Source organism: Dreissena polymorpha, chromosome 4 (genome assembly GCF_020536995.1).
Source record: "Dreissena polymorpha isolate Duluth1 chromosome 4, UMN_Dpol_1.0, whole genome shotgun sequence".
NCBI classification, from domain to species: domain Eukaryota; kingdom Metazoa; phylum Mollusca; class Bivalvia; order Myida; family Dreissenidae; genus Dreissena; species Dreissena polymorpha.
In genome coordinates this window covers 100,680,029-100,706,306 of record NC_068358.1, presented here as the reverse complement: position 1 = coordinate 100,706,306, position 26,278 = coordinate 100,680,029, and the positions used below count along the sequence as shown (strand labels likewise).

At 45.7% G+C, this 26,278-nt stretch overlaps 1 protein-coding gene across 1 annotated transcript in view; it reads left to right on the top strand.

Moving 5' to 3' along the window:
- LOC127879761 (ankyrin repeat and death domain-containing protein 1A-like) overlaps window positions 1-24,157 on the top strand; it is a 48,274-nt gene extending 24,117 nt beyond the window's left edge. Inside the window, exons 11-15 of the mRNA XM_052426808.1 lie at window positions 18,289-18,387; window positions 18,878-18,973; window positions 20,079-20,277; window positions 22,427-22,555; window positions 23,199-24,157. Coding sequence (XP_052282768.1) covers window positions 18,289-18,387; window positions 18,878-18,973; window positions 20,079-20,277; window positions 22,427-22,555; window positions 23,199-23,269 — 594 coding nt within the window. The 3' untranslated portion in view covers window positions 23,270-24,157. The remainder of the gene's footprint in view (window positions 1-18,288; window positions 18,388-18,877; window positions 18,974-20,078; window positions 20,278-22,426; window positions 22,556-23,198) is intronic.
- Window positions 24,158-26,278: the final 2,121 nt, after the last annotated feature.

The window sequence follows — 26,278 nt, the reverse complement described above, 5'->3', positions numbered from 1 at the left end:
TCTCCTGGTTAGTCATGTTCTGCACTCATTGAGTCGTCTGCTGGTCAGTCATGTTCTGCACTCATTGAGTCGTCTCCTGGTCAGTCATGTTCTGCACTCATTGAGTCGTCTCCTGGTCAGTCATGTTCTGCACTCATTGAGTCGTCTGCTGGTCAGTCATCTTCTGCACTCATTGAGTCGTCTCCTGGTCAGTCATGTTCTGCACTCATTGAGTCGTCTGCTGGTAAGTCTTGTTCTGCACTCATTGAGTCGTCTCCTGGTCAGTCATGTTCTGCACTCATTGAGTCGTCTCCTGGTCAGTCATGTTCTGCACTCATTGTGTCGTCTCCTGGTCAGTCATGTTCTGCACTCATTGAGTCGTCTGCTGGTAAGTCATGTTCTGCACTCATTGAGTCGTCTGCTGGTCAGTCATGTTCTGCACTCATTGAGTCGTCTCCTGGTCAGTCATGTTCTGCACTCATTGAGTCGTCTCCTGGTCAGTCATGTTCTGCACTCATTGAGTCGTCTGCTGGTCAGTCATGTTCTGCACTCATTGTGTCGTCTGCTGGTCAGTCATGTTCTGCACTAATTGAGTCGTCTGCTGGTCAGTCATGTTCTACACTCATTGAGTCGTCTCCTGGTCAGTCATGTTCTGCACTCATTGAGTCGTCTGCTGGTAAGTCATGTTCTGCACTCATTGAGTCGTCTGCTGGTCAGTCATGTTCTGCACTCATTGAGTCGTCTGCTGGTAGTCATGTTCTGCACTCATTGAGTCGTTCTCCTGGTCAGTCATGTTCTGCACTCATTGAGTCGTCTGCTGGTCAGTCATGTTCTGCACTCATTGAGTCGTCTCCTGGTCAGTCATGTTCTGCACTCATTGAGTCGTCTGCTGGTCAGTCATGTTCTGCACTCATTGAGTCGTCTACTGGTAAGTCATGTTCTGCACTCATTGAGTCGTCTGCTGGTCAGTCATGTTCTGCACTCATTGAGTCGTCTGCTGGTCAGTCATGTTCTGCACTCATTGAGTCGTCTGCTGGTCAGTCATGTTCTGCACTCATTGAGTCGTCTGCTGGTAAGTCATGTTCTGCACTCATTGAGTCGTCTCCTGGTCAGTCATGTTCTGCACTCATTGAGTCGTCTGCTGGTCAGTCATGTTCTGCACTAATTGAGTCGTCTGCTGGTCAGTCATGTTCTGCACTCATTGAGTCGTCTGCTGGTCAGTCATGTTCTGCACTCATTGAGTCGTCTCCTGGTCAGTCATGTTCTGCACTAATTGAGTCGTCTGCTGGTCAGTCATGTTCTGCACTAATTGAGTCGTCTCCTGGTCAGTCATGTTCTGCACTCATTGAGTCGTCTCCTGGTCAGTCATTTTCTGCACTCATTGAGTCGTCTCCTGGTCAGTCATGTTCTGCACTCATTGAGTCGTCTGCTGGTAAGTCATGTTCTGCACTCATTGAGTCGTCTCCTGGTCAGTCATGTTCTGCACTCATTGTGTCGTCTCCTGGTCAGTCATGTTCTGCACTCATTGTGTCGTCTGCTGGTCAGTCATGTTCTGCACTCATTGTGTCGTCTGCTGGTCAGTCATGTTCTGCACTCATTGAGTCGTCTCATGGTCAGTCATGTTCTGCACTCATTGTGTCGTCTGCTGGTTAGTCATGTTCTGCACTCATTGAGTCGTCTCCTGGTCAGTCATGTTCTGCACTCATTGTGTCGTCTGCTGGTCAGTCATGTTCTGCACTCATTGTGTCGTCTGCTGGTCAGTCATGTTCTGCACTCATTGAGTCGTCTGCTGGTAAGTCATGTTCTGCACTCATTGTGTCGTCTGCTGGTTAGTCATGTTCTGCACTTATTGAGTCGTCTGCTTGTCAGTCATGTTCTACACTCATTGAGTCGTCTGCTGGTTAGTCATGTTCTGCACTCATTGAGTCGTCTGCTGGTCAGTCATGTTCTGCACTCATTGTGTCGTCTGCTGGTCAGTCATGTTCTGCACTCATTGAGTCGTCTGCTGGTCAGTCATGTTCTGCACTCATTGAGTCGTCTGCTGGTCAGTCATGTTCTGCACTCATTGTGTCGTCTGCTGGTCAGTCATGTTCTGCACTCATTGTGTCGTCTGCTGGTCAGTCATGTTCTGCACTCATTGTGTCGTCTGCTGGTCAGTCATGTTCTGCACTCATTGTGTCGTCTGCTGGTCAGTCATGTTCTGCACTCATTGAGTCGTCTGCTGGTCAGTCATGTTCTGCACTCATTGAGTCGTCTGCTTGTCAGTCATGTTCTGCACTCATTGAGTCGTCTGCTGGTAAGTCATGTTCTGCACTCATTGAGTCGTCTGCTGGTCAGTCATGTTCTGTACTCATTGAGTCGTCTGCTGGTAAGTCATGTTCTGCACTCATTGAGTCGTCTGCTGGTTAGTCATGTTCTACACTCATTGTGTCGTCTGCTGGTCAGTCATGTTCTGCACTCATTGAGTCGTCTGCTGGTCAGTCATGTTCTGCACTCATTGAGTCGTCTGCTGGTCAGTCATGTTCTGCACTCATTGAGTCGTCTCCTGGTCAGTCATGTTCTGCACTCATTGAGTCGTCTCCTGGTCAGTCATGTTCTGCACTCATTGAGTCGTCTCCTGGTCAGTCATGTTCTGCACTCATTGAGTCGTCTTCTGGTCAGTCATGTTCTGCACTCATTGAGTCGTCTGCTGGTCAGTCATGTTCTGCACTCATTGAGTCGTCTGCTGGTCAGTCATGTTCTGCACTCATTGTGTCGTCTGCTGGTCAGTCATGTTCTGCACTCATTGAGTCGTCTGCTGGTCAGTCATGTTCTGCACTCATTGTGTCGTCTGCTGGTAAGTCATGTTCTGCACTCATTGTGTCGTCTGCTGGTTAGTCATGTTCTGCACTCATTGAGTCGTCTGCTGGTCAGTCATCTTCTGCACTCATTTTGTCGTCTGCTGGTCAGTCATGTTCTACACTCATTGAGTCGTCTGCTGGTCAGTCATGTTCTACACTCATTGTGTCGTCTGCTGGTTAGTCATGTTCTGCACTCATTGAGTCGTCTGCTGGTCAGTCATGTTCTACACTCATTGAGTCGTCTGCTGGTCAGTCATGTTCTGCACTCATTGTGTCGTCTGCTGGTCAGTCATGTTCTGCACTCATTGAGTCGTCTGCTGGTCAGTCATGTTCTACACTCATTGTGTCGTCTGCTGGTTAGTCATGTTCTGCACTCATTGAGTCGTCCTGCTGGTCAGTCATGTTCTACACTCATTGAGTCGTCTGCTGGTCAGTCATGTTCTGCACTCATTGAGTCGTCTGCTGGTCAGTCATGTTCTGCACTCATTGAGTCGTCTGCTGGTCAGTCATGTTCTGCACTCATTGAGTCGTCTGCTGGTCAGTCATGTTCTACACTCATTGTGTCGTCTGCTGGTCAGTCATGTTCTGCACTCATTGAGTCGTCTCCTGGTCAGTCATGTTCTGCACTCATTGAGTCGTCTGCTGGTCAGTCATGTTCTGCACTAATTGAGTCGTCTGCTGGTTAGTCATGTTCTGCACTCATTGTGTCCGTCTGCTGGTAGTCATGTTCGCACTCATTGTGTCGTCTGCTGGTCAGTCATGTCTGCACTCATTGAGTCGTCTGCTGGTCAGTCATGTTCTGCACTCATTGAGTCGTCTGCTGGTCAGTCATGTTCTACACTCATTGAGTCGTCTGCTGGTCAGTCATGTTCTGCACTCATTGAGTCGTCTGCTGGTCAGTCATGTTCTACACTCATTGAGTCGTCTGTTGGTCAGTCATGTTCTACACTCATTGAGTCGTCTGCTGGTCAGTCCATGTTCTGCACTCATTGAGTCGTCTGCTGGTCAGTCATGTTCTGCACTCATTGAGTCGTCTGCTGGTCAGTCATGTTCTGCACTCATTGAGTCGTCTCCTGGTCAGTCATGTTCTGCACTCATTGAGTCGTCTCCTGGTCTGTCCATGTTCTGCACTAATTGAGTCGTCTGCCTGGTCAGTCATGTTCTGCACTAATTGAGTCGTCTCCTGGTCAGTCATGTTCTGCACTCATTGAGTCGTCTCCTGGTCAGTCATGTTCTGCACTCATTGAGTCGTCTCCTGGTCAGTCATGTTCTGCACTCATTGAGTCGTCTGCTGGTCAGTCATGTTCTGCACTCATTGAGTCGTCTGCTGGTCAGTCATGTTCTGCACTCATTGTGTCGTCTGCTGGTCAGTCATGTTCTGCACTCATTGAGTCGTCTGCTGGTCAGTCATGTTCTGCACTCATTGAGTCGTCTGCTGGTCAGTCATGTTCTGCACTCATTGAGTCGTCTGCTGGTCAGTCATGTTCTGCACTCATTGTGTCGTCTGCTGGTTAGTCATGTTCTGCACTCATTGAGTCGTCTCCTGGTCAGTCATGTTCTGCACTCATTGAGTCGTCTGCTGGTCAGTCATGTTCTGCACTCATTGTGTCGTCTGCTGGTCAGTCATGTTCTGCACTCATTGAGTCGTCTGCTGGTCAGTCATGTTCTGCACTCATTGAGTCGTCTGCTGGTTAGTCATGTTCTGCACTCATTGAGTCGTCTGCTGGTCAGTCATGTTCTGCACTCATTGAGTCGTCTGCTGGTCAGTCATGTTCTGCACTCATAGTTCTGCCACTCATTGAGTCGTCTGCTGGTCAGTCATGTTCTGCACTCATTGAGTCGTCTGCTGGTCAGTCATGTTCTGCACTCATTGAGTCGTCTGCTGGTCAGTCATGTTCTGCACTCATTGAGTCGTCTGCTGGTCAGTCATGTTCTGCACTCATTGTGTCGTCTGCTGGTCAGTCATGTTCTGCACTCATTGTGTCGTCTGCTGGTCAGTCATGTTCTGCACTCATTGAGTCGTCTGCTGGTCAGTCATGTTCTGCACTCATTGAGTCGTCTGCTGGTCAGTCATGTTCTGCACTCATTGAGTCGTCTGCTGGTCAGTCATGTTCTGCACTCATTGAGTCGTCTGCTGGTAAGTCATGTTCTGCACTCATTGAGTCGTCTGCTGGTCAGTCATGTTCTGCACTCATTGAGTCGTCTGCTGGTAAGTCATGTTCTGCACTCATTGAGTCGTCTGCTGGTTAGTCATGTTCTACACTCATTGTGTCGTCTGCTGGTCAGTCATGTTCTGCACTCATTGAGTCGTCTGCCTGGTCAGTCATGTTCTGCACTCATTGTGTCGTCTGCTGGTCAGTCATGTTCTGCACTCATTGAGTCGTCTCCTGGTCAGTCATGTTTCTGCACTCATTGAGTCGTCCTGCTGGTCAGTCATGTTCTGCACTCATTGAGTCGTCTCTGGTCAGTCATGTTCTGCACTCATTGAGTCGTCTGCTGGTCAGTCATGTTTCTGCACTCATTGAGTCGTCTGCTGGTCAGTCATGTTCTGCACTCATTGAGTCGTCTGCTGGTCAGTCATGTTCTGCACTCATTGTGTCGTCTGCTGGTCAGTCATGTTCTGCACTCATTGAGGTCGTCTGCTGGTCAGTCTGTTCTGCACTCATTGATGTCGTCTGCTGGTCAGTCCATGTTCTGCACTCATTGTGTCGTCTGCTGGTCAGTCATGTTCTAGCACTCATTGAGTCGTCTGCTGGTCAGTCATGTTCTGCACTCATTGATGTCGTCTGCTGGTCAGTCATGTTCCTGCACTCATTGAGTCGTCTGCTGGTCAGTCATGTTCATGCACTCATGTGAGTCGTCTGCCTGTCAGTCCATGTTCTGCACTCATTGATGTCGTCTGCTGGTCAGTCATGTTCTGCACTCATTGAGTCGTCTGCTGGTCAGTCATGTTCTGCACTCATTGAGTCGTCTGCTGGTCAGTCATGTTCTGCACTCATTGAGTCGTCTGCTGGTCAGTCATGTTCTGCACTCATTGAGTCGTCTGCTGGTCAGTCATGTTCTGCACTCATTGAGTCGTCTGCTGGTCAGTCATGTTCTGCACTCATTGAGTCGTCTGCTGGTCAGTCATGTTCTGCACTCATTGAGTCGTCTGCTGGTCAGTCATGTTCTGCACTCATTGAGTCGTCTGCTGGTCAGTCATGTTCTGCACTCATTGAGTCGTCTGCTGGTCAGTCATGTTCTGCACTCATTGAGTCGTCTGCTGGTCAGTCATGTTCTGCACTCATTGAGTCGTCTGCTGGTCAGTCATGTTCTGCACTCATTGAGTCGTCTGCTGGTCAGTCATGTTCTGCACTCATTGTGTCGTCTGCTGGTCAGTCATGTTCTGCACTCATTGAGTCGTCTCCTGGTCAGTCATGTTCTGCACTCATTGAGTCGTCTGCTGGTCAGTCATGTTCTGCACTCATTGAGTCGTCTGCTGGTCAGTCATGTTCTGCACTCATTGAGTCGTCTGCTGGTCAGTCATGTTCTGCACTCATTGAGTCGTCTGCTGGTCAGTCATGTTCTGCACTCATTGAGTCGTCTGCTGGTCAGTCATGTTCTGCACTCATTGAGTCGTCTGCTGGTCAGTCATGTTCTGCACTCATTGAGTCGTCTGCTGGTCAGTCATGTTCTGCACTCATTGAGTCGTCTGCTGGTCAGTCATGTTCTGCACTCATTGAGTCGTCTGCTGGTCAGTCATGTTCTGCACTCATTGAGTCGTCTGCTGGTCAGTCATGTTCTGCACTCATTGAGTCGTCTGCTGGTCAGTCATGTTCTGCACTCATTGAGTCGTCTGCTGGTCAGTCATGTTCTGCACTCATTGAGTCGTCTCCTGGTCAGTCATGTTCTGCACTCATTGAGTCGTCTGCTGGTTAGTCATGTTCTGCACTCATTGAGTCGTCTGCTGGTCAGTCATGTTCTGCACTCATTGAGTCGTCTGCCTGGTCAGTCATGTTCTGCACTCATTGAGTCGTCTACTGGTTCAGTCATGTTCTGCACTCATTGAGTCGTCTGCTGGTCAGTCATGTTCTGCACTCATTGTGTCGTCTGCTGGTCAGTCCTGTTCTGCACTCATTGAGTCGTCTGCTGGTCAGTCATGTTCTGCACTCATTGAGTCGTTCTGCTGGTTCAGTCATGTTCTGCACTCATTGAGTCGTCTGCTGGTCAGTCATGTTCTGCACTCATTGAGTCGTCTGCTGGTAAGTCATGTTCTGCACTATTGATCTCGTCTGCTGGTCAGTCATGTTCTGCACTCATTGAGTAGTCTGCTGGTCAGTCATGTTCTGCACTCATTGAGTCGTCTGCTGGTCAGTCATGTTCTGCACTCATTGAGTCGTCTGCCTGGTCAGTCATGTTCTGCACTCATTGTAGTCGTCTGCTGGTCAGTCATGTTCTGCACTCATTGAGTCGTCCTGCCTGGTCAGTCATGTTCTGCACTCATTGAGTCGTGCTGTCAGTCATGTTCGCACTATGGGGGCAGTCATGTTCTGCACTCATTGAGTCGTCTGCGTCTTGCTGTCAGTCATGTTCTAGCACGCATTGTAGTCGTCTGCTGGTAAGTCAATGTTCCTGGCCACTCAATTGATGTCGTCTGCTGGTCAGTCATGTTCTGCACCTCATTGACGTCGTCTGCTGGTCAGTCATGTTCTGCAACTCATTGAAGCTCGTCTGCCTGGTCAGGTCATGTTCTGCACGCATGGAGTCGTCTGCGGTTAGTCATTTCTGCACTCATTGAGTCGTCTGCCTGGTCAAGGCATGATTTCTACTCATTGAGTCCGTCTGCTGGTCAGTCATTGTTGCACTCATTGAGTCCGTCGGCTGGTCAGTCATGTTCTGCAACCTCATTGAGTCGTCCTGCCTGGTCAGTCAGGTTCCTGCACAGCATTGTGTCCGTCTGCTTGGTCAGTCATGTTCTGCACTCATTGAGTCGTCCTAGCTTGTTCAGTCATGTCTCGCACTCATTGAGTCGTCTGCCTGGTGTCAGTCCATGTTCCTAGCACTCATGAGTCGTCTGCTGGTTAGTCCATGTTCTGCCTCATTGAGTTCCGTCTGCTGGTCAGTCATCGTTCTGCCACTCATTGAGTCGTCTGCTGGCGTCAGGTTGCCTCATTGAGTTGCTTAGTCTAGTATCTGCGACTCCAAGAGTCGTCTGCTGGTTCGTCATGTTCTGCCACTTCATTGAGTCGTCTGCTGGTCAGTCATCGTTCTGCACTCATTTGCGTCCGTCTGCTGGTCAGTCATGTTCTGCACTCATTGAGTCGTCTGCTGGTCAGTCATGTTCTGCACTCATTGAGTCGTCTGCTGGTCAAGTCATGTTCTGCACTCATTGTGTCGTCTGCTGGTCAGTCATGTTCTGCACTCATTGAGTCGTCCTGCTGGTTAGTCATGTTCTGCAATCATTGAGTCGTCTGCTGGTCAGTCATGTTCTGCACTCATTGAGTCGTCTGCCTGGTTCAGTCATGTTCTGACACTCATTGAGTCGTCTGCTGGGTTAAGTCATGTTCTACACTCATTGAGTCGTCTGCGGTCAGTCTGTTCTGACTCATTAGTCGTCTGCTGGTCAGTCATGTTCTGCACTCATTGAGTCGTCTGCTGGTCAGTCATGTTCTGACACTCATTGTGTCGTCTGCTGGTCAGTCATGTTCTGCACTCATTGATGTCGTCTGCTGGTCAGTCATGTTCTGCACTCATTGAGTCGTCTGCTGGTCCAGTCATGTTCTGCACTCATTGAGTCGTCTGCTGGTTCAGTCATGTTCTGCACTCATTGAGTCGTCTGCTGGTCAGTCATGTTCTGCACTCATTGAGTCGTCTGCCTGGTCAGTCATGTTCTGCACTCATTGAGTCGTCTGCTGGTCAGTCATGTTCTGCACTCATTGAGTCGTCTGCTGGTCAGTCATGTTCTGCACTCATTGAGTCGTCTGCCTGGTCAGTCATGTTCTGCACTCATTGAGTCGTCTGCTGGTCAGTTCATGTTCTGCACTCATTGAGTCGTCTGATGGTCAGTCATGTTCTGCACTCATTGAGTCGTCTGCTGGTCAGTCATGTTCTGCACTCATTGAGTCGTCTGCTTGTCAGTCATGTTCTGCACTCATTGAGGTCGTCTGCTGGTAAGTCATGTTCTGCACTCAATGTAGTCGTCTGCTGGTTCAGTCATGTTCTGCACTCATTGAGTCGTCTGCTGGTCAGTCATGTTCTGCACTCATTGAGTCGTCTGCTGGTCAGTCATGTTCTGCACTCATTGAGTCGTCTGCTGGTCAGTCATGTTCTAGCACTCATTGAGTCGTCTGCTGGTCAGTCATGTTCTGCACTCATTGAGTCGTCTGCTGGTCAGTCATGTTCTGCACTCATTGAGTCGTCTGCTGGTCAGTCATGTTCTGCACTCATTGATCGTCTGCCTGGTCAGGTCATGTTCTGCAACTCATTGAGTCGTCTCCTGGTCAGTCATGTTTCTGCACTCATTGAGTCGTCTGCTGGTCAGTCATGTTCTGTCACTCATTGAGTCGTCTGCTGGTCGTCATGTTCTGCACTCATTGAAGTCGTCTGCTGGTCAGTCATGTTCTGCACTCATTGAGTCGTCTGCCTGGTCAGTCATGTTCTGCACTCATTGAGTCGTCTGCTGGTCAGTCATGTTCTGCACTCATTGAGTCGGTCTGCTGGTCAGTCATGTTCTGCACTCATTGAGTCGTCTGCTGGTCAGTCATGTTCTACACTCATTGAGTGCGTCTGCTGGTCAGTCATGTTCTTGCACTCATTGAGGTCGTCTGATGGTCAGTCATGTTCTGCACTCATTGTAGTCGGTCTGCTGGTCAGTCATGTTCTGCACTCATTGAGTCGTCTGCTGGTCAGTCATGTTCTGCCACTCATGGAGTCGTCTGCGGTTAGTCCATGTTCTGCACTCAGTGAGTCGTCTCCTGGTCAGTCATGTTCTACACTCATTGAGTCGTTCTGCTGGTCAGTCAATGTTCTGCACTCATTGAGTCGTCTGCTGGGTCAGTCATGTTCTGCCTCATTGAGTCGTCTGCTGGTCAGTCATGTTCTGCACCTCATTGTGTCGTCTGCTGGTCAGTCATGTTCTGCACTCATTGAGTCGTCTGCTGGTCAGTCATGTTCTGCACTCATTGAGTCGTCTGCTGGTCAGTCATGTTCTGCACTCATTGAGTCGTCTGCTGGTCAGTCATGTTCTGCACTCATTGAGTCGTCTGCTGGTCAGGCATGTTCTGCACTCATTGGTAGTCTGCTGCTGGTAGTCATGTCTGCACTCATTGAGTTCGTCTGCTGTCAGTCATGTTCTGCCACTCATTGAGTCGTCTGCTGGTCAGTCATGTTCTGCACTCATTGAGTCGTCTGCTGCTGTCAGTCATGTTCTGCACTCATTGTAGTCGTCTGCTGGTCAGTCATGTTCTGCACTCATTAGTCGTCTGTCGGTCAGTCATGTCTGCACCTCATTTAGTCGTCTGCTGGTCTGAGGTCATGTTCGACACTCATTAAGTCGTCTGCTGGTCAGTCATGTTCTGCACTCATGAGTCGTCTGCTGGTAGTCATGTTCTGCACTCATTGGTAGTCGTCTGCTGGTCAGTCATGTTCTGCACTCATTGTAGTCGCTGCTGCCTGTTCAGTCATGTTCTGCACTCATTGAGTCGTCTGCTGGTCAGTCATGTTCTGCACTCATTGAGTCGTCTGCTGGTCAGTATTTCTACACTCATTGATTCGTTGCACTCATTGAGTCGTCCTGCTGGTCAGTCCATGTTCTGCACTCATTGAGTCGTCTGCTGGTAGTCATGTTCTGCACTCATTGAGTCGTCTGCTTGTTCAGTCATGTTACTGCTGCACTCATTGAAGTCGTCTGCTGGTCAGTCATGTTCTGCACTCATTGAGTCAGTTCTGCTGGTTCAGTCATGTTCTGCCACTCATTGAGTCGTCTCCTGGTCCAGTTCATGTTCTGCAATCATTGAGTCGTCTGCTGAGGTCAGTCATGTTCTGCCACTCATTGCGTCGATCTCCTGCTGGTCAGTCACTGTTCTACAACTTCATTGTGTCGTCTCCTGCGTCAGTCATGTTTCTGCACTCATTGAGTCGTCTGCTGGTCAGTCATGTTCTGCACTCATTGAGTCGTATGTTGGTCAGTCATGTTCTGCACTCATTGAGTCGTCTGCTGGTCAGTCATCTTCTGCACTCATTGAGTCGTCTGTGGTCAGTCAGTTCTGCAACTATTGTGTCGTCTCCTGGTCAGTCATGTTCTGCACTCATTGAGTCGTCTGCTGGTCAGTCATGTTCTGCACTCATTGTGTCGTCTGCTGGTCAGTCATGTTCTGCACTCATTGAGTCGTCTGCTGGTCAGTCATGTTCTGCACTCATTGTGTCGTCTCCTGGTCAGTCATGTTCTGCACTCATTGAGTCGTCTGCTGGTCAGTCATGTTCTGCACTCATTGAGTCGTCTGCTGGTTAGTCATGTTCTGCACTAATTGAGTCGTCTGCTGGTCAGTCATGTTCTACACTCATTGAGTCGTCTACTGGTCAGTCATGTTCTACACTCATTGAGTCGTCTGCTGGTCAGTCATGTTCTGCACTCATTGAGTCGTCTCCTGGTCAGTCATGTTCTACACTCATTGTGTCGTCTGCTGGTCAGTCATGTTCTGCACTCATTGAGTCGTCTGCTGGTCAGTCATGTTCTGCACTCATTGAGTCGTCTGCTGGTCAGTCATGTTCTGCACTCATTGTGTCGTCTGCTGGTTAGTTATGTTCTGCACTCATTGAGTCGTCTGCTGGTCAGTCATGTTCTGCACTCATTGTGTCGTCTGCTGGTCAGTCATGTTCTGCACTCATTGTGTCGTCTGCTGGTCAGTCATGTTCTGCACTCATTGAGTCGTCTGCTTGTCAGTCATGTTCTGCACTCATTGAGTCGTCTGCTTGTCAGTCATGTTCTGCACTCATTGAGTCGTCTCCTGGTCAGTCATGTTCTGCACTCATTGAGTCGTCTGCTGGTCAGTCATGTTCTGCACTCATTGAGTCGTCTGCTGGTCAGTCATGTTCTGCACTCATTGAGTCGTCTGCTGGTAAGTCATGTTCTGCACTCATTGTGTCGTCTGCTGTTCAGTCATGTTCTGCACTAATTGAGTCGTCTGCTGGTCAGTCATGTTCTGCACTAATTGAGTCGTCTGCTGGTCAGTCATGTTCTGCACTCATTGTGTCGTCTGCTGGTCAGTCATGTTCTGCACTCATTGAGTCGTCTGCTGGTCAGTCATGTTCTGCACTCATTGAGTCGTCTGCTGGTCAGTCATGTTCTGCACTCATTGAGTCGTCTGCTGGTCAGTCATGTTCTGCACTCATTGAGTCGTCTGCTGGTTAGTCATGTTCTGCACTCAAAGAGTCGTCTGCTGGTCAGTCATGTTCTGCACTCATTGAGTCGTCTGCTGGTCAGTCATGTTCTGCACTCATTGAGTCGTCTGCTGGTCAGTCATGTTCTACACTCATTGAGTCGTCTCCTGGTCAGTCATGTTCTACACTCATTGAGTCGTCTCCTGGTCAGTCATGTTCTACACTCATTGAGTCGTCTCCTGGTCAGTCATGTTCTGCACTCATTGAGTCGTCTGCTGGTCAGTCATGTTCTACACTCATTGAGTCGTCTGCTGGTCAGTCATGTTCTACACTCATTGTGTCGTCTGCTGGTCAGTCATGTTCTGCACTCATTGAGTCGTCTGCTGGTCAGTCATGTTCTGTACTCATTGAGTCGTCTGCTGGTCAGTCATGTTCTGCACTCATTGAGTCGTCTGCTGGTCAGTCATGTTCTGCACTCATTGAGTCGTCTGCTGGTCAGTCATCTGCTGCACTCATTGAGTCGTCTGCTGGTCAGTCATGTTCTGCACTCATTGTGTCGTCTCCTGGTCAGTCATGTTCTGCACTCATTGAGTCGTCTGCTGGTCAGTCATGTTCTGCACTCATTGTGTCGTCTGCTGGTCAGTCATGTTCTGCACTCATTGAGTCGTCTGCTGGTCAGTCATGTTCTGCACTCATTGTGTCGTCTCCTGGTCAGTCATGTTCTGCACTCATTGAGTCGTCTGCTGGTCAGTCATGTTCTGCACTCATTGAGTCGTCTGCTGGTTAGTCATGTTCTGCACTAATTGAGTCGTCTGCTGGTCAGTCATGTTCTACACTCATTGAGTCGTCTGCTGGTCAGTCATGTTCTACACTCATTGAGTCGTCTGCTGGTCAGTCATGTTCTGCACTCATTGAGTCGTCTCCTGGTCAGTCATGTTCTACACTCATTGTGTCGTCTGCTGGTCAGTCATGTTCTGCACTCATTGAGTCGTCTGCTGGTCAGTCATGTTCTGCACTCATTGAGTCGTCTGCTGGTCAGTCATGTTCTGCACTCATTGAGTCGTCTGCTGGTCAGTCATGTTCTGCACTCATTGAGTCGTCTCCTGGTCAGTCATGTTCTGCACTCATTGAGTCGTCTGCTTGTCAGTCATGTTCTACACTCATTGAGTCGTCTGCTGGTCAGTCATGTTCTGCACTCATTGAGTCGTCTGCTGGTCAGTCATGTTCTACACTCATTGAGTCGTCTGCTGGTCAGTCATGTTCTGCACTCATTGAGTCGTCTGCTGGTCAGTCATCTTCTGCACTCATTGAGTCGTCTGCTGGTCAGTCATGTTCTGCACTCATTGAGTCGTCTGCTGGTCAGTCATGTTCTGCACTCATTGAGTCGTCTCCTGGTCAGTCATGTTCTGCACTCATTGAGTCGTCTGCTTGTCAGTCATGTTCTGCACTCATTGAGTCGTCTGCTTGTCAGTCATGTTCTGCACTCATTGAGTCGTCTGCTTGTCAGTCATGTTCTGCACTCATTGAGTCGTCTGCTTGTCAGTCATGTTCTGCACTCATTGAGTCGTCTGCTTGTCAGTCATGTTCTGCACTCATTGAGTCGTCTGCTTGTCAGTCATGTTCTGCACTAATTGAGTCGTCTGCTGGTCAGTCATGTTCTGCACTCATTGAGTCGTCTGCTGGTCAGTCATGTTCTGCACTCATTGTGTCGTCTGCTGGTCAGTCATGTTCTGCACTCATTGTGTCGTCTCCTGGTCAGTCATGTTCTGCACTCATTGAGTCGTCTGCTGGTCAGTCATGTTCTGCACTCATTGAGTCGTCTCCTGGTCAGTCATGTTCTGCACTCATTGAGTCGTCTGCTGGTCAGTCATGTTCTGCACTCATTGAGTCGTCTGCTGGTCAGTCATGTTCTGCACTCATTGAGTCGTCTCCTGGTCAGTCATGTTCTACACTCATTGAGTCGTCTGCTGGTTAGTCATGTTCTGCACTCATTGAGTCGTCTGCTGGTCAGTCATCTTCTGCACTCATTTTGTCGTCTGCTGGTCAGTCATGTTCTGCACTCATTGAGTCGTCTGCTGGTCAGTCATGTTCTGCACTCATTGTGTCGTCTGCTGGTCAGTCATGTTCTGCACTCATTGAGTCGTCTCCTGGTCAGTCATGTTCTACACTCATTGCGTCGTCTGCTGGTCAGTCATCTTCTGCACTAATTGAGTCGTCTGCTGGTCAGTCATCTTCTGCACTCATTGAGTCGTCTGCTGGTCAGTCATCTTCTGCACTAATTGAGTCGTCTGCTTGTCAGTCATGTTCTGCACTCATTGAGTCGTCTCCTGGTCAGTCATGTTCTGCACTAATTGAGTCGTCTGCTGGTCAGTCATGTTCTGCACTCATTGAGTCGTCTCCTGGTCAGTTATGTTCTGCACTCATTGAGTCGTCTGCTGGTCAGTCATGTTCTGCACTCATTGAGTCGTCTGCTTGTCAGTCATGTTCTGCACTCATTGAGTCGTCTGCTGGTCAGTCATGTTCTGCACTCATTGAGTCGTCTGCTGGTCAGTCATGTTCTGCACTCATTGAGTCGTCTGCTGGTCAGTCATGTTCTGCACTCATTGAGTCGTCTCCTGGTCAGTCATGTTCTGCACTCATTGAGTCGTCTGCTGGTCAGTCATGTTCTGCACTCATTGAGTCGTCTGCTGGTCAGTCATGTTCTGCACTCATTGAGTGTTTCCTGGTCAGTCATGTTCTGCACTCATTGAGTCGTCTCCTGGTCAGTCATGTTCTGCACTCATTGAGTCGTCTCCTGGTCAGTCATGTTCTGCACTCATTGAGTCGTCTCCTGGTCAGTCATGTTCTACACTCATTGAGTCGTCTGCTGGTTAGTCATGTTCTGCACTCATTGAGTCGTCTGCTGGTCAGTCATCTTCTGCACTCATTTTGTCGTCTGCTGGTCAGTCATGTTCTGCACTCATTGAGTCGTCTGCTGGTTAGTCATGTTCTGCACTCAAAGAGTCGTCTGCTGGTCAGTCATGTTCTGCACTCATTGAGTCGTCTGCTGGTCAGTCATGTTCTGCACTCATTGAGTCGTCTGCTGGTCAGTCATGTTCTACACTCATTGAGTCGTCTCCTGGTCAGTCATGTTCTACACTCATTGAGTCGTCTCCTGGTCAGTCATGTTCTACACTCATTGAGTCGTCTCCTGGTCAGTCATGTTCTGCACTCATTGAGTCGTCTGCTGGTCAGTCATGTTCTACACTCATTGAGTCGTCTGCTGGTCAGTCATGTTCTACACTCATTGTGTCGTCTGCTGGTCAGTCATGTTCTGCACTCATTGAGTCGTCTGCTGGTCAGTCATGTTCTGTACTCATTGAGTCGTCTGCTGGTCAGTCATGTTCTGCACTCATTGAGTCGTCTGCTGGTCAGTCATGTTCTGCACTCATTGAGTCGTCTGCTGGTCAGTCATCTTCTGCACTCATTGAGTCGTCTGCTGGTCAGTCATGTTCTGCACTCATTGTGTCGTCTCCTGGTCAGTCATGTTCTGCACTCATTGAGTCGTCTGCTGGTCAGTCATGTTCTGCACTCATTGTGTCGTCTGCTGGTCAGTCATGTTCTGCACTCATTGAGTCGTCTGCTGGTCAGTCATGTTCTGCACTCATTGTGTCGTCTCCTGGTCAGTCATGTTCTGCACTCATTGAGTCGTCTGCTGGTCAGTCATGTTCTGCACTCATTGAGTCGTCTGCTGGTTAGTCATGTTCTGCACTAATTGAGTCGTCTGCTGGTCAGTCATGTTCTACACTCATTGAGTCGTCTACTGGTCAGTCATGTTCTACACTCATTGAGTCGTCTGCTGGTCAGTCATGTTCTGCACTCATTGAGTCGTCTCCTGGTCAGTCATGTTCTACACTCATTGTGTCGTCTGCTGGTCAGTCATGTTTTGCACTCATTGAGTCGTCTGCTGGTCAGTCATGTTCTGCACTCATTGAGTCGTCTGCTGGTCAGTCATGTTCTGCACTCATTGAGTCGTCTGCTGGTCAGTCATGTTCTGCACTCATTGAGTCGTCTCCTGGTCAGTCATGTTCTGCACTCATTGAGTCGTCTGCTTGTCAGTCATGTTCTACACTCATTGAGTCGTCTGCTGGTCAGTCATGTTCTGCACTCATTGAGTCGTCTGCTGGTCAGTCATGTTCTACACTCATTGAGTCGTCTGCTGGTCAGTCATGTTCTGCACTCATTGAGTCGTCTGCTGGTCAGTCATCTTCTGCACTCATTGAGTCGTCTGCTGGTCAGTCATGTTCTGCACTCATTGAGTCGTCTGCTGGTCAGTCATGTTCTGCACTCATTGAGTCGTCTCCTGGTCAGTCATGTTCTGCACTCATTGAGTCGTCTGCTTGTCAGTCATGTTCTGCACTCATTGAGTCGTCTGCTTGTCAGTCATGTTCTGCACTCATTGAGTCGTCTGCTTGTCAGTCATGTTCTGCACTCATTGAGTCGTCTGCTTGTCAGTCATGTTCTGCACTCATTGAGTCGTCTGCTTGTCAGTCATGTTCTGCACTAATTGAGTCGTCTGCTGGTCAGTCATGTTCTGCACTCATTGAGTCGTCTGCTGGTCAGTCATGTTCTGCACTCATTGTGTCGTCTGCTGGTCAGTCATGTTCTGCACTCATTGTGTTGTCTCCTGGTCAGTCATGTTCTGCACTCATTGAGTCGTCTGCTGGTCAGTCATGTTCTGCACTCATTGAGTCGTCTCCTGGTCAGTCATGTTCTGCACTCATTGAGTCGTCTGCTGGTCAGTCATGTTCTGCACTCATTGAGTCGTCTGCTGGTCAGTCATGTTCTGCACTCATTGAGTCGTCTCCTGGTCAGTCATGTTCTACACTCATTGAGTCGTCTGCTGGTTAGTCATGTTCTGCACTCATTGAGTCGTCTGCTGGTCAGTCATCTTCTGCACTCATTTTGTCGTCTGCTGGTCAGTCATGTTCTGCACTCATTGAGTCGTCTGCTGGTCAGTCATGTTCTGCACTCATTGTGTCGTCTGCTGGTCAGTCATGTTCTGCACTCATTGAGTCGTCTCCTGGTCAGTCATGTTCTACACTCATTGAGTCGTCTGCTGGTCAGTCATCTTCTGCACTAATTGAGTCGTCTGCTGGTCAGTCATCTTCTGCACTCATTGAGTCGTCTGCTGGTCAGTCATCTTCTGCACTAATTGAGTCGTCTGCTTGTCAGTCATGTTCTGCACTCATTGAGTCGTCTCCTGGTCAGTCATGTTCTGCACTAATTGAGTCGTCTGCTGGTCAGTCATGTTCTGCACTCATTGAGTCGTCTCCTGGTCAGTTATGTTCTGCACTCATTGAGTCGTCTGCTGGTCAGTCATGTTCTGCACTCATTGAGTCGTCTGCTTGTCAGTCATGTTCTGCACTCATTGAGTCGTCTGCTTGTCAGTCATGTTCTGCACTCATTGAGTCGTCTGCTGGTTAGTCATGTTCTGCACTAATTGAGTCGTCTGCTGGTCAGTCATGTTCTGCACTCATTGAGTCGTTTGCTGGTCAGTCATGTTCTGCACTCATTGAGTCGTCTGCTGGTCAGTCATGTTCTGCACTCATTGATTCGTCTCCTGGTCAGTCATGTTCTGTACTCATTGAGTCGTCTGCTGGTCAGTCATGTTCTGCACTCATTGAGTCGTCTGCTGGTCAGTCATGTTCTGCACTCATTGAGTCGTCTCCTGGTCAGTCATGTTCTGCACTCATTGAGTCGTCTCCTGGTCAGTCATGTTCTGCACTCATTGAGTCGTCTCCTGGTCAGTCATGTTCTGCACTCATTGAGTCGTCTCCTGGTCAGTCATGTTCTACACTCATTGAGTCGTCTGCTGGTTAGTCATGTTCTGCACTCATTGAGTCGTCTGCTGGTCAGTCATCTTCTGCACTCATTTTGTCGTCTGCTGGTCAGTTATGTTCTGCACTCATTGAGTCGTCTGCTGGTCAGTTATGTTCTGCACTCATTGAGTCGTCTGCTGGTCAGTCATCTTCTACACTCATTGTGTCGTCTGCTGGTTAGTTATGTTCTGCACTCCTTGTGGCATCTGCTGGATATATTATGCAGTAGTTAAATTTTCTGCTGGTTACAGAGGCTGCAGACGCCGCTGCACGTGGCGATAGAGAGTGGCTTCCAGGATGTCGTCGAGGTGCTGTTACTAGGCAGCGCGAGCCTCACCGCCAGAGAAAAGGTCGGATAAACATAAGGGCGTTAAATGCATGTGCATACAGTGTCGTCCCAGAGTAGCCTGTGTAGTTCGCACAAACTTATAAGGGACAAAAGTTGCCGCGTAAACTGGATTTTTGACAAGAAGTGTCTTCCTTTTAACGAAAAATACAATAAAAGCGGAAAGTTTCGTCCCTGATTACAGTGATTAGCTTGTGCGGACTGCACAGATTAATCTGGGACTGCACTTTGCGCACATGCATTAACATTCTTTTCACGGAACGAGGCACAATGTACTATCCACGGACAAGTTGCTTGGAAAGCAAATATTCCTAGTCTAAATTGTGTCCGCTAATTTTGGTTAATTTCGACTGTTTTTGCAAAGACATTTATATTGTTCTTAATACTGAATCTATATGAAGATAATGCAGACATTTACACAATTTGTTTCGAATTATTTCGCGCCACACATGTTTGCCAGCCTATGAACTGTGCGTCCTATACTCCTGTTTCAGACCGGAAAGACTGCGCTGCACCTGGCTGCAAGGGGGAGCTACGTAACTATAGTTGACATGATCATAAAGGCGGAGAGATACTTCTCCATGCATCGGGTATGACCCCCGTAGATATGCCAAATAGCCCATAAAACAGCTCATATATCTTATCCCCCCTCCAAAAAAATGTGTTTACAGGCGTCATCATTGACAGGTATCCGTCTGTCTGTCCATAGACACAAACTTGTTTGAACAAGTAAACACATATTGTTACACTTAAAACGTACCATATTCAAACTTTCAATAGTGTGAATGTGCAATATTTATGAAGCTACGTTATAATTACTGATGTTACGGCCTTTTAAAATTACAATTTTTGTGACATGATAATTAAATCTTAAGACATGCGGCACCATGGTATTCGTTTTTCCTGTGACGCGTTCTAGTTTAAAATTACGACAAGTGTGTTAATTATGCTTCTTAATTTGTACGAACAAAGTGATTACCAATACAGTAACGATTATTTCACAGTTTTTCGTTTTTTATGAACATCAAAAATGTATGCTTCTATAGGTGATATATAAAAATATATGGAAAGGCTGTATTCCAATTATGAGAACTAATATTAACAACAAATAAACTAGTACATTCAACATGCAAGCATGGGTCTACTTCATGTAAAGTGTATTTTATCAAAACAATTTTAAAACTGTGAATGTTTAAAAGTTTTTACATAATTTGGTAAACATGAGATTTCGATCTGAAATAAGTACAACCAGCCGAGATTTACACATTAAACTTTATAATTAGCATGCCGTCCAATCAATACACGATCGTTTTACTATTCGTACATCAGTTCGTTGATTTTGTAGCGCAAACTTATAAAAATGAGCCGAGCTGGGAAAATGGGGCTTTATGCATGTGCGTATCGCCCCTGACAAGTGACAAGCCTGTGCACTCCGCACAGGTTTATCAGGGACGACAATTACCGCTAAAAGTGGATTAACGCTTATGAAAAACTTCCTTTAAACGAGTAAAATCATTAAAGCGAAAAGTGTAGTCCCTGATTAGCCCATGGGGACAGCACAGGCTCATCTGGGATACATCTTTCGCACATGCAAAGAGGTCGGTTTTCCCAGAGCGGCGCTGAACAAGAATAGCGCAAACCGGATAACGAGTAGTCTCCTGAAACACAGTGACGTCATGTTTGTGTCTACCACAGGAATACCACGAGAACGACCTTGACTGCCGAGACCCCCACCGCTACCTGCGTCACCCCGGCCACCCCTCGTGGCCCCAGATTAAGGGGCAGATGTGGACGCTTGCCACGCGCCATCTGAAGCCCCAAGACTGGAAAAGGCTCGCTTTGCACTGGAAGTTCACACCGGACCACATTCGGTCTATTGAACACCAGTACACTGGTATATCTTCATTTATGTATAGTTAAATGTTGTATTATTGTTGTTTAACTCAAATGGCAATCAAATTAGTTAAATGTCATTGTTGTTTTACTCGAATGGCAATGAAATTAGTTTAATGTGTATTTCCACTTGAGTGATAAACGCTAGCTGTTGAAGCGTAATTCGATGTTAAGACGCTGAATAAGTTAATTTCTCTTTATTATTTTCTTTTTAGCAAATAGCATCAAGAAATTCAGTACCAATACTGCCACTGAAAAGTTTATTGAATCTAGCAATTCGCCTAAAATGATTTTGATCCAAAATAGTAGCCAAATTAGCATGCGTATACGTATTGAAAAATACTCGACGGAATTATAACGTATAAATAATTAGATTTATCCCAATGTGCACTATTTCGTAAAAAAATGTCCAGTGACCATATTTGGTCGCTGATATAGACAATATTATGAATATATGCTGTTGATATTATTAACTCATGAATGTAAACAAATTTTAAAACGGAATGGCCAACACTCAACACTAACTTTAAAAGTTGTGGACAAGAATATATATATATGTTAATAAGTCACTGGTCACGTTTTAAACATGAATGCTGTATGAATGAAAGAGTACTTTGCACTGTTACCCATTCTTTACTCATAATTATGCCCAATATTAAGTTGTACAGCAATTGGTCACGTGACATGAATGAAGGTCAAGAGATTAATAGCAAAAATTTCTCTTTAGATAACAGTTCTGAATTACATATGCCATAACTTGTTAACGCTAGTGTAAGCCCGTTTTACTTTAACTTACGCACTTGTAGAAAGTTTTAGAAAATTCGAAGTGGATAAAATATAATAGTTCATCTACAAAAAATTATTGAATCTTTTTAAAATGTCGTGTTCGGAGCAAATGCATGAAAAAAGTGATTCATAATAAAACAATATCCCCTCACACAGCCTGCTTAGAGAATCATGTGTGTCGCGTTCTAAGAAAATGGGCATAATGCTTGTGCGTAAAGTGTCATCCCAGATTAGCCTGTGCAGTCCGCACAGGCTTATTAGGGACGACACTTTCCGCCTTAACAAGATTTTCGGTACGAAGGAACTTCCTTAAAACGAAAAATACCATAAAAGCTGAAAGTCTCTGATTAGCCTGTGCGAACTGCACGAACACGACACATATATCAGGGATGGCACTTACCGCTTTTTATCTAAATGGGGCCACACTACGCACATGCACTATGCCCAGTTTCCACAAAAACGCGGCTCTCATAAGCTCTACTGGCCGAAGGCCTGAAGAGCTTATGTCATGGCGTGGTTTCCGTCGTCCGTCCGTCCGTGCGTGAGTTAGACTTTTTATTGTTTACGCGATAAAGTCCACAGTTTTCATCCGATTCTTTTCAAACTTGTTCAGTGTCTTTATATTAATAAGGACTCGAACCATATTGAAAATGGGTTACATCAGAGTAAAAAGTCCAGAATTATCTCCCCTTGAATTTGAGAAAATTGTGAAATAAGGCTTGTTTACGCAATAATAAAGTCCAGAGTTTTCATCCAATCATTTCCCAACTTGTACAGTGTCTTTATCTAAATGATGAGTCAAACCCTATTGAAAATCAGCAATATCGGAGTTATAAGTCCAGAATTATTTCCCCTTGAATTTGAGAAAAAAAATTGAAAATTCAGTTTTTTATGTGATAAAAGTCCATAATGTTCATCCGATTCTTGGCAAACTTGCACAGTGCCTTTGTATCAATGAGGACTCAAACCCTTTTTTAAAAAGGGCAATATTGAAGCAATAAGTCCAGAATGACTTCCCCTTGAATATCAGAAAATTTTGAAATCCCGCTTGTTTACGCAATTAATTCCACAGTTTTCGTCCAATTATTTCCAAATTTGCACAGTATCTTTATATCAATGAGGACTTGCACCCTAATGAATATGAGCAGTATCGGAGAAATAAGTACACAATAATCTCCCCTTGAATTGAGAAAATTATTTTTGTTTGCGCGATGAAGTACACAGTTTCCATCTTATTCTTTCCAAACTTGCACAGTGTTTATAGCAGTAGAGCGATTCAGGCCCTCATGGGCCTCTTGTTTAATCAATTTCTACCTAGTTATCGTGCAAGCATTCTTACTGAACTCGCACCTATCTACCTCTAGGTAACCATAGCTACAAGGAGCACGGTTACCGTCTGCTGCTCATATGGTTGCACGGCGTCCGGAAGGACGAGAACGCCACACGCCTGCTGTTTGAGGCACTGGTCGCCATCGACAGACGCTCCCTCGCAGGTTTGTTGTTTGGATTTTTTGTCCTGTTTGTCAACAGTTTGGCATTCATTTCACGGCGGTCAATCACTTGTATACTTCTCACATCTTTCATTTGTACGCCAGTTTACCGCTGCTTAACGCACACACTCATGTGCGTTACTGAAAACAACCTACTGAAAACAAAGGGAAGGGCAGAGTTGTCGTAGAATTTGTTTATGACAAATCCCCGTACAAGTTTTGTATAGGCAGGTAATCGAACTCGCAAACTTCTGACTTGTAGACCAGCGTTGTACTAACTGAGCTAACCAGCCAGGTATTCCAATAACTGCTCGACTAATATTTTCGCACGCATCTTGTGCAAAGTGAGGTCTTAAGTTGATTTTTACATTTCCTATATCTGGCACAGATTTCTGTTTACCCGTAACAATACTTACTGTTATTCATACAGCATACGCGTGTTTTTTCACACCAGTAAATATTGCTAAATGTTTAAAATAACTTGCATTATTTAAGCATTCTACGTTGTGGGTGAAATTCGAAGCTCGAACAATAACAAACATAAATGTTACATAAGCCTAACTGCATTTTAATAGTTACGCTACTTGAGAACAGGCTCAACGCAAGATTGGTGTGCAGTCTTGAATAGCGAGGTTTGTTTTTCCAGAGCAGATACGGCGGAGGACGAACAACGAGCCGGAGAAGCCGTGCTTCAAAACGCTATGTGGTATCATCTGAAGCCCCCGCATTTAAAAACAACGCACTGCTTCAATTGTTACACCATTGATCAGAAAGCGAGGCATATTACATCTAGATAAAGACAGCACAGGCTAATCTGGGACGACACTTTACGCACAGGCATTTAACCCCGTTTTTTCCAGAGCGCGGTTGATTTTGAGAATTGGAAATCCAGAAACCATTGAGACAGACCATTGTTTATGGAATTTAATAAGTCAGATACGATCCAAGGTCTGTGTAACATAGACATGTGAAGGATGAATTTGCACGAGTGTTATTTTGAAGTCGATGGGAAAAGGACTATGTCGACTGGGTTTGGACACAAAGATGTGCTTAAAGGGGAGACAAACATTTAAAATAGACATATACGTATAAACACAACTAGAGGACCTTTAAAACCAAATTAATTTATAAAACCCTTTCTTTACTTCACATACTAACATGTCAATCAACAGTATGCATTGGGGTGAATTCCGTTATGATCCCATTTTGTTCCTCGGTGTCTATGAACAATGCTGGTGATTTTTCATTTATGCTCAATGTCTTTGCTTGCGCAGAATAGTCAGAACCTTCACAGTCACCCATTACAGACCACACGATTGGTAGGCAACATTTTTTAAATAGATCACTTTTACTTATCAAGACAGTGGATCATCTTCCTTAATCATACTGAAACTGGATTTTATTGTATTGCTATCCCCGGTAGTTTCTAGTCACACCCATTTAAATAATGTTTACATTGACTGGAATATGTAAGCAAAATGGTTGAACTGAATGACACTTAGTCTGTTTCAATTAATTGATATTGTATTGGTATGTTGTATTTTATAATAATTTGTTATAAATGTTCATGTTATGTGAAACTTGTAAAATAAATTTATCAGACAACTTGATTTAAGATGTTTTATTTAAAGTAGAATCTACATCAATACTCAAAATCAACAATCAAATGAAGTTACCCCATAAAAATTAGTGTTCCTTATAGCAATATCCAACATTTAAACGCTAGATGTGGTATGGTAACATAAGATTTTAATGAGATACAAAATGCTCATTTTTTGTGGCACAATATATTCCATTTTAATTTCCTGCAACAATATCTATTAATACGATATCTATTCATACGACCCACAAACACAAACTTGCTACATGAACATGTCTGGAGTATAGTGTCCCAAAAAAAATAAAAAAGGACATTTGTATCTTGTTACCAGACCACATCTAGCTTTGAAATTGTGGCTATTACTATAAGGAACATTGATTTTTTATGTGTTAACTTTAGTTTTCGAAATATTGAACAAAATATTCGTTGATTTTTAGGCCAGGGTTAATGGGCTTTAATATTACATAAACTTTTTAAACAACATAAGTTATGATAAATTGCATGTGTACCAAGTTCTCTAATACTATTTGTTTAGTTGTGCGTAGCAAACTTTGGTGTAAAATAAAATTATTTTACGAAAACAGGAAAACAAATTACTGGTAATGGTTACCACTCACACATTTATGCAGGCTGACTTTTGAAATTGTCAAATCCTTTCTTTAAAAAAAATGTTATCTGTATATACCATACAGAATAAAAGACACAGGCAACTGTCATCTGTAAAAGGTGCCTCTTATACTAAAGCAAAAATAAGGTAATAATGTACGTCCTTAAAGGTAAATTTTAATGAACCCAGTTAGTAAAGTGGGGTGATGTTATTATCACTGAATTTGAGACTAAATGTAAAACAATAAAAAATATTGCACAATAATTCATACAAACAAGAGGGCCAAGATGGCCCTAGTCCGCTCACCAGAGAGGAGTCGGTTCATTCAATCTTTACCAAATGTCAAACTTGACCTAGATATTGTCCAGACAAACATCCTGGTCAAGTTTCATCATTATTTCATCTGCGAGTCATGATCAATATCCTATGAAGTTTCATGATTCCAGGCGTAAGCATTCTTGAGCTATCATCCAGAAACCATTTTTCTAAGTTGAGTCACTGTGACCGTGACAGCCATTGTGTGAATACGTTTTTTGGCACTGTGACCTTGACCTTTGACCTAGTGACCTGATAATCAATAGGGGTCATCTGCGAGTCATGATCAATATACCTATGAAGATTCTTGAACCTAGGCATAAGCGTTCTTCAGTTATCATCCAGACACCATTTTACTATTTCAGGTCACCGTGACCTTGACCTTTGACCTAGTGACCTAAAAACCATAGGGGTCATCTGCGAGTCATGATCATTGTACCTATGAAGTTTCATGATCCTAGGCATAAGTGTTCTTGAGTTATCATCCAGAAACCATTTTACTATTTCAGGTCACCGTGACCTTGACCTTTGACCTAGTGACCTGAAAATCAATAGGGGTCATCTTCGAGACATGATCATAGTACCTATGAAATTTCATGATCCTAGGCATAAGCGTTCTTTAGTTATCATCTGGAAACCATTTTTTTTATTTCAGGTCATTGTGACCTTGACTTTTGACCAAGTGACCTAAAAATTAATAGGGGTCATCTGCGAGTCATGATCAATGTACCTATGAAGTTAAATGATCCTAGGCCTAAGCGTTCTTGAGTTATCATCTGGAAACCATTTTACTATTTCGGGTCATCGTGACCTTGACCTTTGACCTAGTTACATGAAAATCAATAGGGATTATCTGCGAGTCATGATCAATGTATCTATGAAGTTTCATGATCCTAGGCATAAGCGTTCTTGAGTTATCATCCGGAAACCATTTTACTGCTTTGGGTCACCGTGACCTTGAAATTTGACCTAGTGCCCTGAAAATCAATAGGGGTCATTTGCGAGTCATGATCAATGTACCTATGAAGTTTCATGATCCTTGGCATAAGCGCTCTTGAGTTATCATCCAGAAACCATCTGGTGGACGGACGGACTGACATGAGCAAAACAATATACCCTTTCTTCTTCAAAAGAGGGGGGGGGGGGGGCATAATGAGAAAACTGCCCCCCTCCCAGCAGCCATTTTATTCAACTGACCGGAACC